The sequence below is a fragment of the Ambystoma mexicanum genome, chromosome 3q (genome assembly GCF_040938575.1).
Source record: "Ambystoma mexicanum isolate Mex_15411 chromosome 3q, UKY_AmexF1_1, whole genome shotgun sequence".
Taxonomy (NCBI): Eukaryota; Metazoa; Chordata; class Amphibia; order Caudata; family Ambystomatidae; genus Ambystoma; species Ambystoma mexicanum.
In genome coordinates, this window is record NC_090926.1 from 1,128,616,768 (window position 1) to 1,128,629,315 (window position 12,548).

General features: G+C 46.4%; 1 protein-coding gene across 6 annotated transcripts in view; it reads left to right on the top strand.

Annotated features, from left to right (window-relative positions):
* Positions 1–12,548, top strand: part of PNPLA6 (patatin like phospholipase domain containing 6) — a 1,092,789-nt gene that overhangs the window by 317,703 nt on the left and 762,538 nt on the right. For all 6 annotated transcript variants that reach the window (XM_069603923.1, XM_069603925.1, XM_069603924.1 and 3 more), the window contains exon 19: positions 4,667–4,780. In XM_069603923.1, the coding sequence (XP_069460024.1) occupies positions 4,667–4,780 (114 nt within the window). The remainder of the gene's footprint in view (positions 1–4,666; positions 4,781–12,548) is intronic.

Here is a 12,548-nt window from a genome sequence, read left to right on the forward strand (position 1 = left end):
CAAGGCTTCCTTAGCAACCTCTGCCAGTAGTTCTTTGTCTATATTTGCATTTGTGATTTGATTTAGGAGTGCGGCCTCTGTTATATCTGACTTCCTAATCATCTCTTCGACCATATTCTTATATTCCGACATTTCCTTTCCAAGGTTTGCTGAGTTATTAGACAACCTGCAGACCCCTGCAGACAGGTCTTTAATCGTGTCATTTAAACTTTCGTATAATTTAAGAAAAGGAGCAATCGATATGTTTAAAGAGGACATTATCAGGTCCTGCAAATCTTGCGTTGTTGGCATATTTCTTACAGATTCAGGCTCGGTTGCTTTACTAGGCACACCTTTCTTTTTGTGATAAACAGGCCATCTAATCTTAGGATACGGCCGCTCCATCAACGAGGAATCCGAAGACACTTGTCCAGCGAGGACGTCGCTTGGTGCTTCATCCGAATTACAAGAGTCATGCTCTATTTCTGGGGGCAGAATGCAGTGAGGTGAGATACTGTACACAAGCCTTTTAGCCTTTTTGTTTTGAGAGCATCTCAAACTGGGTGATAGGCTTTCGTCAAGTCTCGTACGCTTCATCAGGTAACCAGCTCCATTCAGCTGGTACTTCTCAATTAGAGGACGTGTCCCACTGTCGACTTGCAAGCACTCACTTTTCACGTCAGCCGTTGTAGATACATCAATGTTTTTGCCAATTTTGTCCTTGGATGTTCTTTGTTGATTTATGCGAGTGAGATCAGCCAGCAATTTGTTGGTCACCTCCAGCGAGTTTCTTCACTCTCTACCATATACTATGTCAGTATCAGTGATGGGATGAGTATTCCCTGAAACTTTAGGCTGGAGGTCTAAAGCGGGGCTCAACCGCCTTGTTTCACAGTTTCTCAAAGATCTCCGAAACACAGCATCGTCGTCAGCGCTACCTGTGGAGTGCCGTGGAACATCCAATGTATGCACGGCAGTGGATCGTGCAGAGTCTAGAGCCCCCGGATCACAACACTGCATCGACTCTTTGGGAGGCTCTGTTTCACAAAAAACGCTCTCGCTGTTACTATTCAGGGAGCCGTCATCAGGCGACCGTCGGCAAAACTTGCATGGAATCGGGCCAACCGGCTCTGCTATTATATTGGGGTTCATACTAGTCTCTTGAGGGGCAGTAAGTGAAAAGTTAATGGGACTGAGACTTTCGAACAATGTCGTAGACAGATGGCCAGTCGCTGACTTCTTGCCTTTGCAATTTCTCTGGTTTACATCACAAGGGCGAGTCAAGCACATGTCAGACCCATCCAGCACACAGGCCGACCTCGCACCAACCACAAGTTCGGCCACACGCGTTGAGGGCTCGTCGTTCACGTCAGTCTCGGCAGAAAATGAACCACAAGGCTTATCCGACAAACCAGACAGGGGGCTTGACAAGGGGCTTGACAGAATTTGCTGTGTGTGTTGATCGGCAAGTACACGACTTGCCACTTTGGGTGCGAATAAAGGTTCATGCGTGGTAAGTTGAGCACAGGCATTCATGTTAGCACTTACTTGTTGAAGAGCAGCGGGAGATAATTCCATGGAGACGTTAGTTGCGTTGGATGTCAGTTCAGCCGGCCCCTCTAATACAATGCTCACACTTTCAGCACAGACCGCCATGTCAGCCTTGCCTCGTTTTCTCACGGCCGTTACTTCCATTGTGGCAGCTTCAATCTTCCGCTGCGCCCGAGTTTTAGGAGAGAGGACCACCTTCATAACCTTCCCAAAGGAATACACGGGACCTCACACCCCTCAGACTCCCAAGACTCAGCACCGACTCCGCGCCCACTCCGCGGGAGAGTCGGGTCTTTCAGCTGCACAGCTGCACGGCACGCCCACAGCCGAATCAGGAATCAGGCAGCAGTGTAGACACACTGCGAAGGCACAGCAAACAGGGAGACACTCCGTTCACTCCCAAGACTCAGCGCCGACGAGGCCATTCACAGATGTGACTTGAAATTCTTATCTTGGAAAACAGCCTTGTTGATAGCCATTACGCCGGCCAGGAGGATCAGTGAGTTGCAAGCTTTGTCTTCAGAACCTCCTTTTACTTTGTTTCAGAAGGACCGCGTCATTTTGAGAACGCATCCAGAATTCCTTCCCACGGTCTTATCGGAAATTACACTCGCAGAGCGTATTGTCCTGCCGTCTTTCTTTCAGAACCATACCTCTGAGGCAGAAAGAGCATTGCATTCTCCAGATGTGGCTAGAGTTTTGAAATTCTACTTACAAAGGACTAAGGAGTTCTGCTTCTAAAACAGGATGTTCATTGCCTTTTCTGGTTGCACAAAAGGACAGCATATCTCCAAACAAGGTCTGGCACGTTGGTTCTCTCTATGTATCACCCACTGTCATCAAGCGAAGGGCGACCCACTCACCAAGCCGCCTTCGACGCACTCCACCATAGGGAGAGCGGCTTCAGTAGCGTTTCACGCAGGGGTAGCCCTGAAGGACATATGCAGAGCCGCTACTTGGAGCACTCTGCACACGTTCGCTAAGCACTACTGCCTGACAGAAGATACCAACAAAGAATCTGCAGTTGGACAGACAGTGCTACGCCATCTCTTTGCATAAGGTAGGACCAGCCTCCTTTCCCGCCTTTCCCTGAGTATGTAACCGTTGTGTTGCTGTATGGTAAAGGTTTGTCAGAAATATTTTTTCTGCAAAACAGCTTGGTATTCTATTCAAGCATCTGAATCTATGAAAGATCCAATTCTGGAGAAGTCTTAGTTACTTACCTGTAACTGTATTTCTCCAGCATTGGTATCTGTCATAGATTCACATGCGCCCACCCGCCTCCCCTGAAAGTCTGCTCCTACGCTTGGCATCCATCATACTGTAGTTCCTACAGTTCAAAATCTCAAAATGGCTGACTGGGGCGGAGCTTGAGCCCTACCACCTCATTGGTTGGGGCCATAAAGGACCAAAGTGAGGTGGAGGGAGTACACAATGGAATGGCTCATAGGGCATAATGGGGTATTTACATGCATTCTCTATGGGATAATGGATGTATATTAAAAGAATTTAGTAATTATTTTTATCACTGAGGATTCCCAGTCTGACGCTGGGCAATATTCAAGCATGTGAATCTATGAACGATACCAATGCTGGAGAAATACAGTTATAGGTAAGTAACAGACATTAGTTTTATTAACTTATGCCTTTTTGCTCCTACTTCCATGTTATTTTGCTCCTACTTCAAGTGAGCTCAACTGCTTAGTAATCAGTACTGTAGTATAATTTTTGTGTGATATTGGTTCCCTCATCTAGTGAATACTTTATAAATGATTGTGTAATAAATGAATAAGTGTTTTACCAAGAAACCTTGAGTGTAATTATCTATCTGAATACTTGTAATTATAGATCTTTGTGGAACACCCTTACAAGCTCCCATTCCCTCTTGAGATAAGCTCTGCTGCTCAGCTCGCTACCAAAAACTGTGTGGTACAGACTTATACCAAAGGTTGGTTTTGCTTAAACCTGTAGTCCTAGTTGTGTGTAGTGGTCCCAGAGGGTACTGCATACAAACTTTGCCTAACACACCCCAATTATAGTCCTTGTCATGGGCTAATAGGTGCTAGCTAAGGATGGTCATTATGGGGGTCACCTTTATTTATATTGAGGTTTTGGCACTCATTTTTCAATTAGGATGTTTGATTGGTGGGTCAATTTCCCCATCAGTCTGGGGTTTTATTATTGGAATTGGCTGATTGGCTCAACATCCTTCCTAGGTGTATGTCCCGGTTACCAACTACTACTTAGGTGTTTTCTTCCTTGATGATTCAGTTTGGCCACTGCACCTAAGATCTCAAATAGCCCATTTGCCATTGTATCACCAGGCGCAAGCATTAAGGTGTCTGGGCAGCACAGCATTCCAACTGCTGGTATCTTCAGTGACTAAGTTTGCTCAGGTGTGTCCGTGTCTGTCTATGCCTGTATCTCTGTGTGGCTGTTCCCCATTACCACATAAATGTTGTGCTCTGGTTAGCCTTCCTCATGCAACCTATTTCCTAGTGGGCTTTGCAAGGGGTATGTATTTCTTTGTAGGTGTGACTGCAGGACATGTGGCTAGAGTGTAGGTGCTCTGGGGTTGAGGGGAGTTAATTGCCCATATACCACCATAGGAGTTGCATCACGTAGTTGATGGCTCGCCCTGACCCCCCAGAGTTTCCTAATCCCCTACATGGTCTCCACAAAGGTATATCTTCTCACATGCTACATATGGCCTGCCACTGGGATTTCAACAGCACAATCTGGGGTCCTCCTGGAGTGTTTCCATCTACACTATTTACAGCTGAATACTTGACTGCACTAATTACTTAGTGCCTAAAACCTTTGTGTGCTGCATGAAATACAGTGATTTAGTGAATATCAGAAGGGGGTGGCTTTAGAGATGTCAATCATTCATTAGTTTGGAGATCGTGGTTGATATCGTTGTTTTGTTCTTGTTGTTTCTACACAAGCGATGTCAAAGCTCACAGTAAATGTCAACCTGTATGCCTTGTCACCTGTAGTGGTGTCTCCTAATAATACAACCAGATTGGGAGAAGGTGTTCCCCTAGTCTTTCATTTTGCCTCTTTTCCTAACAATGTCATTCATTGTAATCATGTCTTTACTGAGCAATATGTCTGCTTCAATGTCTAATTTTAGGTGGAAGCTCTGACACGGCAGCCACGTGCCACCACTATTCATGCCGTCAGGGACACAGAGCTGGCAAAGTTACCTGATGGGACACTGAATAACATTAAAAGGAGATACCCTCAGGTACATACAAATGTGGTTATGCCCGTCCTATTAGGGTAGGTCTCTGTTTATAATGTTTATAAGAGTTTCTTTGTGTCTCAATTTATCAGGTTGTGGATTCGGCTGAGAAGAGCTTATTAGGTGTGTGTGTGTGTGTGTGTGTGTGTGTGTGTATGTGTGTGTTTCTGATTTGTTTGTGGGAATGTGCTTCACCACTATCTTGCAATCTTCATTTTTCTTCATACTGTAATGAACTCATGGTGGCAACAGTAAAGACCGACACAAGTGATCACAGTTCAGACTGTATGCATGGGTGAGAAAAACACCAAATCTAAACATAAAGCTAAGATGGGAGCAAGCTAGGACCATCAAATAATAAGGCAATCCTAGTAGCATCTTGTCAAATAAAAATGGCCTATATTAAAAAGCCTGTTACCAGTCCTTAGCACTAAGTTACAAAAAGAGTGTGGGATAATGTTCACCAGAAAAGAAAGAAAGCTGTTCACAAAATAAGTCAGGATGGTATGGCAGGGTCTCCCTTCCCCACGTTTTTAGCATGGGATGAGGTGGGACTCCTGAGCACAGCACACGGCTCACAAGTCCATTCCACGATACCGGAACCTTCAAGAGCCAAGTCTTTCTACAAAGTCTCTTGCCTTAAAAGGCCTGCTGGATCAAAACTACAAACAAACAAAAGTTCCTTCAGTGATCTTGCACCTAGGGCAATTGCTCTTCACCCTGGCTCGGATCCTCCTTGCAAAGTGGGCCTCCCTCTGTCCAAATCACTACGGCCTTCTATAACACAGTTCATGAATTTCGAACACAGTTCATGTTTTGCTCAGTTTCATCTGAAAGAATGGGTTTCCTTCTCCTAGCATCTTTCGCCATCCCTCTATCTGGTTCACACTTGCCTTTTTCCACAGTTCACAATCTCATCAGAAAGCCTAGCTTTCTCTCAGCACTGGGTCAGAGACTTTCGATTGTACACAGGATTTGACGTGGCCCTTATAGGACCACTCGGACATTTCACGCCGCCTTTTCCTAGAGTCTTCTGGTACTTGCAGTTTCAACACAAAACAAAGGGGCCAGCGAGAGTCCTTCCAATGAGCACTCCTGCTGCGCCTGACCACTCTGCAGTTGGCCCTTGTCGGGCCTTTCCCAAAAGTTGAACACACACACACAAGTTCTTTCTTCTCAAGCTCCTTGCATTCATATAATGTTACCACTTGCAACCTTGGGCTCAACACATTTCCGTTTGGTATCAGCTTCCTCCGACTCACCGGTTGTGTTGAACTCGTTGGCTGGTCTTCCTTATGGAGTCAAGGACGGTACCACAGTAACCAGCGTGCCACTCCGCCTGTGCTATCAATGCGGGAGGCCCCCGTGCACTGTTGACATCTGTTCCGCCACATGCCAGCTGTAACTCCCGGTCTTATGGTTTCCCTTCCGGAGGTTTCACGGGTCTGAGTTGAAAAGGGTAAGGGAAGTTCCCCATTCGTCGTCCCTCCACGTCTCGCTGCCTTTCTCCTCCATCTGAACTGCTGGTCCGGTATAGCTGTGTCCTCATGCGCTCGGCCTTGCTCTTAGTGTGCTCTCATGCACTGTGTTTTATCCCTGTGGACAAGGTAAAGGGCCGTCGGGTGTGTGTGGTTATGGTCAATTATCTCACTCTGCATGACCCGAGTGTTTGGACATGTCAGGTAAACGGCTTTGGTGTTAATCAGTTGTCTGTTACGGTGTGAGAAAGTGTTTGTCCCCAAGGGGGACTTCTGGGGGGAGGAGGGGGGGAGCTTCTAAATATCCTACAGGGTAGGATGGGAAAAAGATGTTACAAAGAAGGGGGTACCACGTCTCTCCCATTGGTGTCTCACTTACGCTCCCCGAGGGCCCCCCATCAAGGTGATCCTCCCCCACTGGTCCACCCCAAGGAACTTGATCCAATTACGATGGCCTTTTCTTGGCCACCTGGATGACAGATCTCTGGGGACAAGCGGGTGAGACACGGGTTTCTCACAATACACACTGAATATCTCCACCTCGCGGTGAGACTTTGGAACACAGTTTTGTCATAGATGGCATACTCATTTGTAAGATCATTAAAATACATTTAATAGATAGCATTGTGAAATTAGGCCAGTTGTGTTTCCGATCTTAAGGAAACGCTCATGTTGAGAGATCACCTACATAGCCAACTCATAGAAACTTCAACAATGGTTCTCTGGGCAGCTTCAATCATGTAAGTCAGAAAATTACACTATTCCTTTAAGGCTGAAGAATTCCTGACTCCAATCGTGTACTCTAGTGGCAGTTAATCAGTTGTTTTTTTCAACCTTGTCAGGAAAGACCTGGGCACACACATACTCTGCTTTTTTTATGCTTTAAGGTTTACAACCCTTTTTTGTGAGAACAGTTTGCACTCAGTGTTTTACTGTGGGCTATCCAGGAAGAGTCTTCCTTTTCTGGTGAATGTAGGTTCATTTTTTAACCCTTTTTTTACTGCCTCCTTACCACTGCCCTAGAGACACAATGTCACTTTTTTGCCAAATGTACCTCTTTTGGGGCACAAAATAAACATTATTACCTTGTGCTTTGCTTGTCTCCCTGTCAGTCGCCTTTTTCTGGAGTGCCACATTTGTCAAAAAGTGTCTTCTTGCTGGTCCAAGGACATAATTGGTATAAGGTATTATCAGAACCCTGCAAGAGCCTGCCAGAACTATGGCTGAAATTGAACGGATCTACGTAATGGGAACTGAGAAGCATTTCTCTGACACCCTAGGGGTTTCTCAGAGGTTTCACAGTCATGCCGACCACATCAAGCACCGCTTGTCATCAGTCACCCTGCTTACCGTTGATTGCTGACACTGAAACATAGTTCCATGACGTCAAAACACACCATTACAACAATGAAGTAAACATTCTACCACTTGGAAGCATTTGCAGGTCCCCAAAGTGTGCAAACAAAAAGCATGAGGAAAAACTGTGTAAGACCAGTTGCTAAGAACAGTTAGTGACGTTAAACAGATGGTAATGCTGAAGATGCTCCCTTTGTTCTTTATGAAGGCAGTCTCTGATTGTAAGATTATTCAGACTGTTTCCTTACTAACATTCTTTTCCAAATTCTTCCTATCCAGCAGTAAGTTCTCTTTGCAACCTTGCTGTGAAGAGACACTTGCTATTATTTAGTATGGATGAAGGAAATGAGAGCGACTAATTAGCTCTTTTTGAACTGTGGAATGATTCAAAAGGGTCGCTCAGCTAGTGGTACACGACTTTTAGAACAACCTTTTGACACATGAAGACTTTTTTGTGTGATTGTAACCCATTTAAGTTGCCAAAACATCATACAAAGTCTCAAATGAACCTTTTGAATGGATTGTGTCCTCCCACGTATTCCTCATTTTAGATAATCTGCCAGATTGCTGCTTCTTTCTTCTGAATTTTTTTTTGCCAGAGGACGCTGTGCTTGAGGCTGCGTGGCTTTAGTCCATCGAGGACCGCCGTCTAGTGTCAACGTCATCCATTGTATAAAGTGCTCGAGTGTGCACGTTGGTCTCAGTTCTGTTTTTCCGGGCTTCTGCTTCGTGTATCGAAACGGCGCTTCAGTTCTTTCAGTGAAAATGTCTTCATCTTCAGCTCCTACCACACCCAAGACGGGTTTTAAAAAGTGTCTAAAGTGCGCAAGGAAGATGTCCATTACAGATCCTCACCCCAATTGCCTTTGGTGCCTCAGCCTTGATCATCGGGTCGACGGGTGCGGTTCGTGTCAGGCGATGTCGAATAAGGCTCTTAGGGAACACCAAGGTAAGCTAGCGCTGGGAGAGGAGTCTTTTAAGTCTGCAAAAAGACTCGGGAGAGTAGAGTAGAAAATCTCATGAGTGGAGGCGGTCGAGATCGAAGAATAGCTTGAGGAAATCTTCCTCCTCTTCATCTTAAAAAATCGAAGAAGCAACGTCACAAATCTTCTTCCTCTTCTTCCTCCTCGCCTGACAGAAGGTTCATTTCATGTCCTTCTAAGCATGATTCCCCCAAAAAAAGGGAGGCTTTTAGGGCTTCAATGCTAAAGATTTTTGAGAAGGCGGCCCGACCCCCTCAAAGTCACGTGAAGGGCATGCCCCTGTCCACTCCAAGATTGACAGAGGGAAATCTAAAACTGTACACGCAAAATCCGACAAAGTCGAGGGCGTCCTCTGAGGATGATTCTCCAGTGCTTCATGAAACAAGACAAAAACCTTTTGGTGCACAAATCGAGCTTAACAGAGGACAAGATGGCGTCCCCGTCGTCTAAGTCGAGCATTGACTCAACACATCCTTTGATGACTATCTCGAAGCCAAAGATGGCCTTGATACCTTCAACCAAAGTGTCGAAGCCTCTATCAACGACATCGAAGCCTTCCTCAATGACCTTGAGGATTCCTTCGAGAGTATTGAAGCCAGCGTCTATTCCATTGATGCCTTCGACTGGGAAATGTTTAATACCGATACCCAAAACGACATTTATGGCTAAACCTAGGTCAATGCTGCCACCTTTACCAGAAGAAAATCTTCCATCCTCAGCCCAGGCAGGAATTTTTTTAATCTATGTCTTGTATTTTTGAAGAACAATCCTCTGATGAAGAAATTACATCAGCTGGTGTTATATTTGGAACAAGAGAGGTTCCTGAAAAATTAATAGACCCAAGTACCAAAATGGCCGACCTTTATGACTGCCTACAATCGGCCAGTGGCCTAGATACCTCACCTGAGGTAGAATTTGAAAGACCGGACCCTACTGACCACACAGAATCTGGGTATAGGAACCTCATGGGAAGAGTCATCGACTTCATTGGGTGAAAGACAGTGTCCCCGGGTTATGACCAGGATGACATGACAGATATTATTGATGAAGGATCCGATCCTTCCTTTCCACAAAGCTCTACAAAAGAGAGTTATGGCAAATTGGAAATCCCAGAATCTTTACCAGTTGTAAATAAAAAATGTGTGGGAAGGTACAGACATTCACCTTCAGATCCAGAGTATCTGTCCAAGCATCCCTCACCTGAGAGCTTGGTGATTCAAGCTGCGACTGCAAATAAGGAATCGGCTTATCCCTCCATGCCCCTGACAGGGACGATAAAAAGATTGATGCTTGGACGAGGAAAGTGTTCACATCGGGCAGTATGGCCCTTAAATCTACTAATGTGACTAGTACATTAGCTAGATTTGCATACACCCTGTGGGACTGCTTGAATGCAGCGGCTGATCACATCCCGGAGGGTGAGGAACGGGATGGTTTCCTGGCGATAGTAAGAGATGGAAAGGAGGCTATGGAGGAGTGCCTCAAGTCGGGACTGGACACTGCTGATAGTGTGAGCAGGTCCATGGCGGCTAGCACAGTTTTACGCAGATTTGCTTGGCTGAGAAAATCTGGTTTTTCATCTGATGTACAGTCCAGGTTACTCAATATGCCCTTTGACGGCTTGAGGCTGTTCGGCAGCAAAGTGGACCAGAGCTTGGAGAAGCTGCAGACCTCGAAAGCGGCAGCAAGATCACTCAGCGCCGCTATAAGGCAGCCTTAACAACACTCTTACGCAGGCTCATGTTCCTGGAAGAGTCGCCCTTCCACTTCTATTCCTCCTTTTGAAAAGGGAGGGGGCAAGCCAGTCAGAGAGGCCAACAGAGAAAACCCTTTCGTGGTGGAAAAGGGAGAGGTGTTAGTTCAGCCACAGCAGTGGCTACTACCTCCTCAGCCATTGCTGCAGCCGCTGCGAAGCCACTTTGAGGTTTTAACCCACAAAAGTGGTGGGAGGCATAATCACTCAGTATCTGGACGAATGGCGGGGCATTACGTCAGATGCCTGGACACTAGAGATAGTGGCCCATGGTTACTGCCTTCCTTTTCATCAAAGACCTCAAGATCATCCACCGGGAGGCAATTCTGTAAAAATTCCAGACTTGCTCCTTGTGCAGGAGATTTTAACCCTGCTACAGAAAGGTGCAATAGAACATGTACCTGTAGCAGAGAGGAACTCGGGAAGGACAAGTTCAAGACGGTGAGCCTTTCTCAAATCCCTCTGGCTCTTCAGTTTCTGGACTGGCTGGTTTCATTGGACCTTCAGGATGCTTACTTTCATGTGCCAATCCATCTCAAGCACAGAAAGTACCTGATGTTTGCAATTGGCGGATCTCACTATCGGTTTCCAGTTCTGCCATTTGGGCTGACCTCCGCCCGAGGGTTTTCACCAAGCTGCTGGCTGTAGTGGCAAAGAGTCTCAGAAGAGGAGGGATTCATGACTACCCTTACTTGGATGATTTGCTAATTGGGGAGAGTTCACCCGAACAAGCCCAGGAACATTTGACCATGACCTGCCACTTCTTACACAGACTGGGCTTCTCCCTCAATTACAAGAAGTCACAAATGATTCCAAGCCAAAGACTCCAATTCACCGGAGCAGTCCTGGATACTACCTCAGCGAAAGCCCACTCCTCCCGAGGAGAGAGCTCACCACATTCTGCAGATGGTAACGAAGTTTCAAAATGCCTAACATCTACCGGCTTTCGACTTTCTGAGGTTGCTAGGCCTCATGGCATCCTGCATTTATTCTGGTGCCAGAGGCTCGACTGAGGCTGAGATCCCTTCAATGGGCCCTCAGGACTCAATGGTCCCAGTTTTCGGGGGAGATGTCAGATCTTCTGCAGGTCTCGGCCAAAGTAGCTCAAGATCTTCTATGGTGGGCTTGCAAGGAGAATATCCTCAAGGGGAACAGTTTTAGCAACCATGGCCGGAGATAACGGTAGTGACGGACGCCTCACTCACGGTTGTGGCGTGCCCACATCAACGATCTGACAATCAGCGGTCGTTGGTCTCCATCGGAGTCCAAACTACACATCAACCTTTTGGAGCTGAGGGCAATCAGACTAGCGCTGAAGGCCTTCCTGCCCTCTGTACAGGGAAAGAATGTCCTGATAATGACGGACAACACAGTGGCCATGTATTACCTCAACAAAAGAGGAGGCGTAGGATCACTCCCACTGTGCAGAGAAGCAATGCAGCTCTGGTTCTCGGCAATGCAAGAAGGAATCTCTCTTGGCAATTCATCTAGCGGGAGAGAAAAACACGGCGGCAGATGCTCTGAGCAGGCAGAGTACAGTCTCCCACGAATGGGAACTAGCTCAGGAAGTCCTTCAAGAGATTTTCGCCCTTTTGGAAACCCCTCAAGTGGATCTGTTCGCGACCAGTACCAACCGAAAGTGCAAACTGTTTCGCTCAAGGGATTTTCCCCCGAGAGGAGCTCTAGGAGACGCGTTTGTGGTAGATTGGATATTTCCACTCCTATACCCTTTCCCGCCAGTCCCCGTGATTCCTCATGAAATCAGGAGGTTGAGAATGTTCAGGAAAACCATGATCCTAATTGCCCCAGATTGGGCCAGGAGAACGTGGTACCCAGACCTTCTGGACATGTCCATCTGCCCTCCAATACGTCTTCCACAAAGAGAGGATCTCCTCTCGCAAAGGGAAGGTCAAGTTCTCCATCCAGAGGTCAAAGCTCTCAGCCTTCACGCTTGGCTTCTGAGAGGCTGAGATATAAGGATTGGGACCTTCCGGACGACGTTATGGAAATTTTGCTTTCGGCTAGAAGGCCAGCAGCAAAATATTTGTACCGTTGTCGTCAGAAGAAATTCAGTAACTGGTGCAGGGATAAGAATGTGGATCCTTTTCAATGTAGCACTCCCATGGTGCTTTCCTTTCTTTTACATTTGGCCAACTCGGGTCTCCAAGTTGGTACTATTAAAGGATATTTAGCAGCGCTAT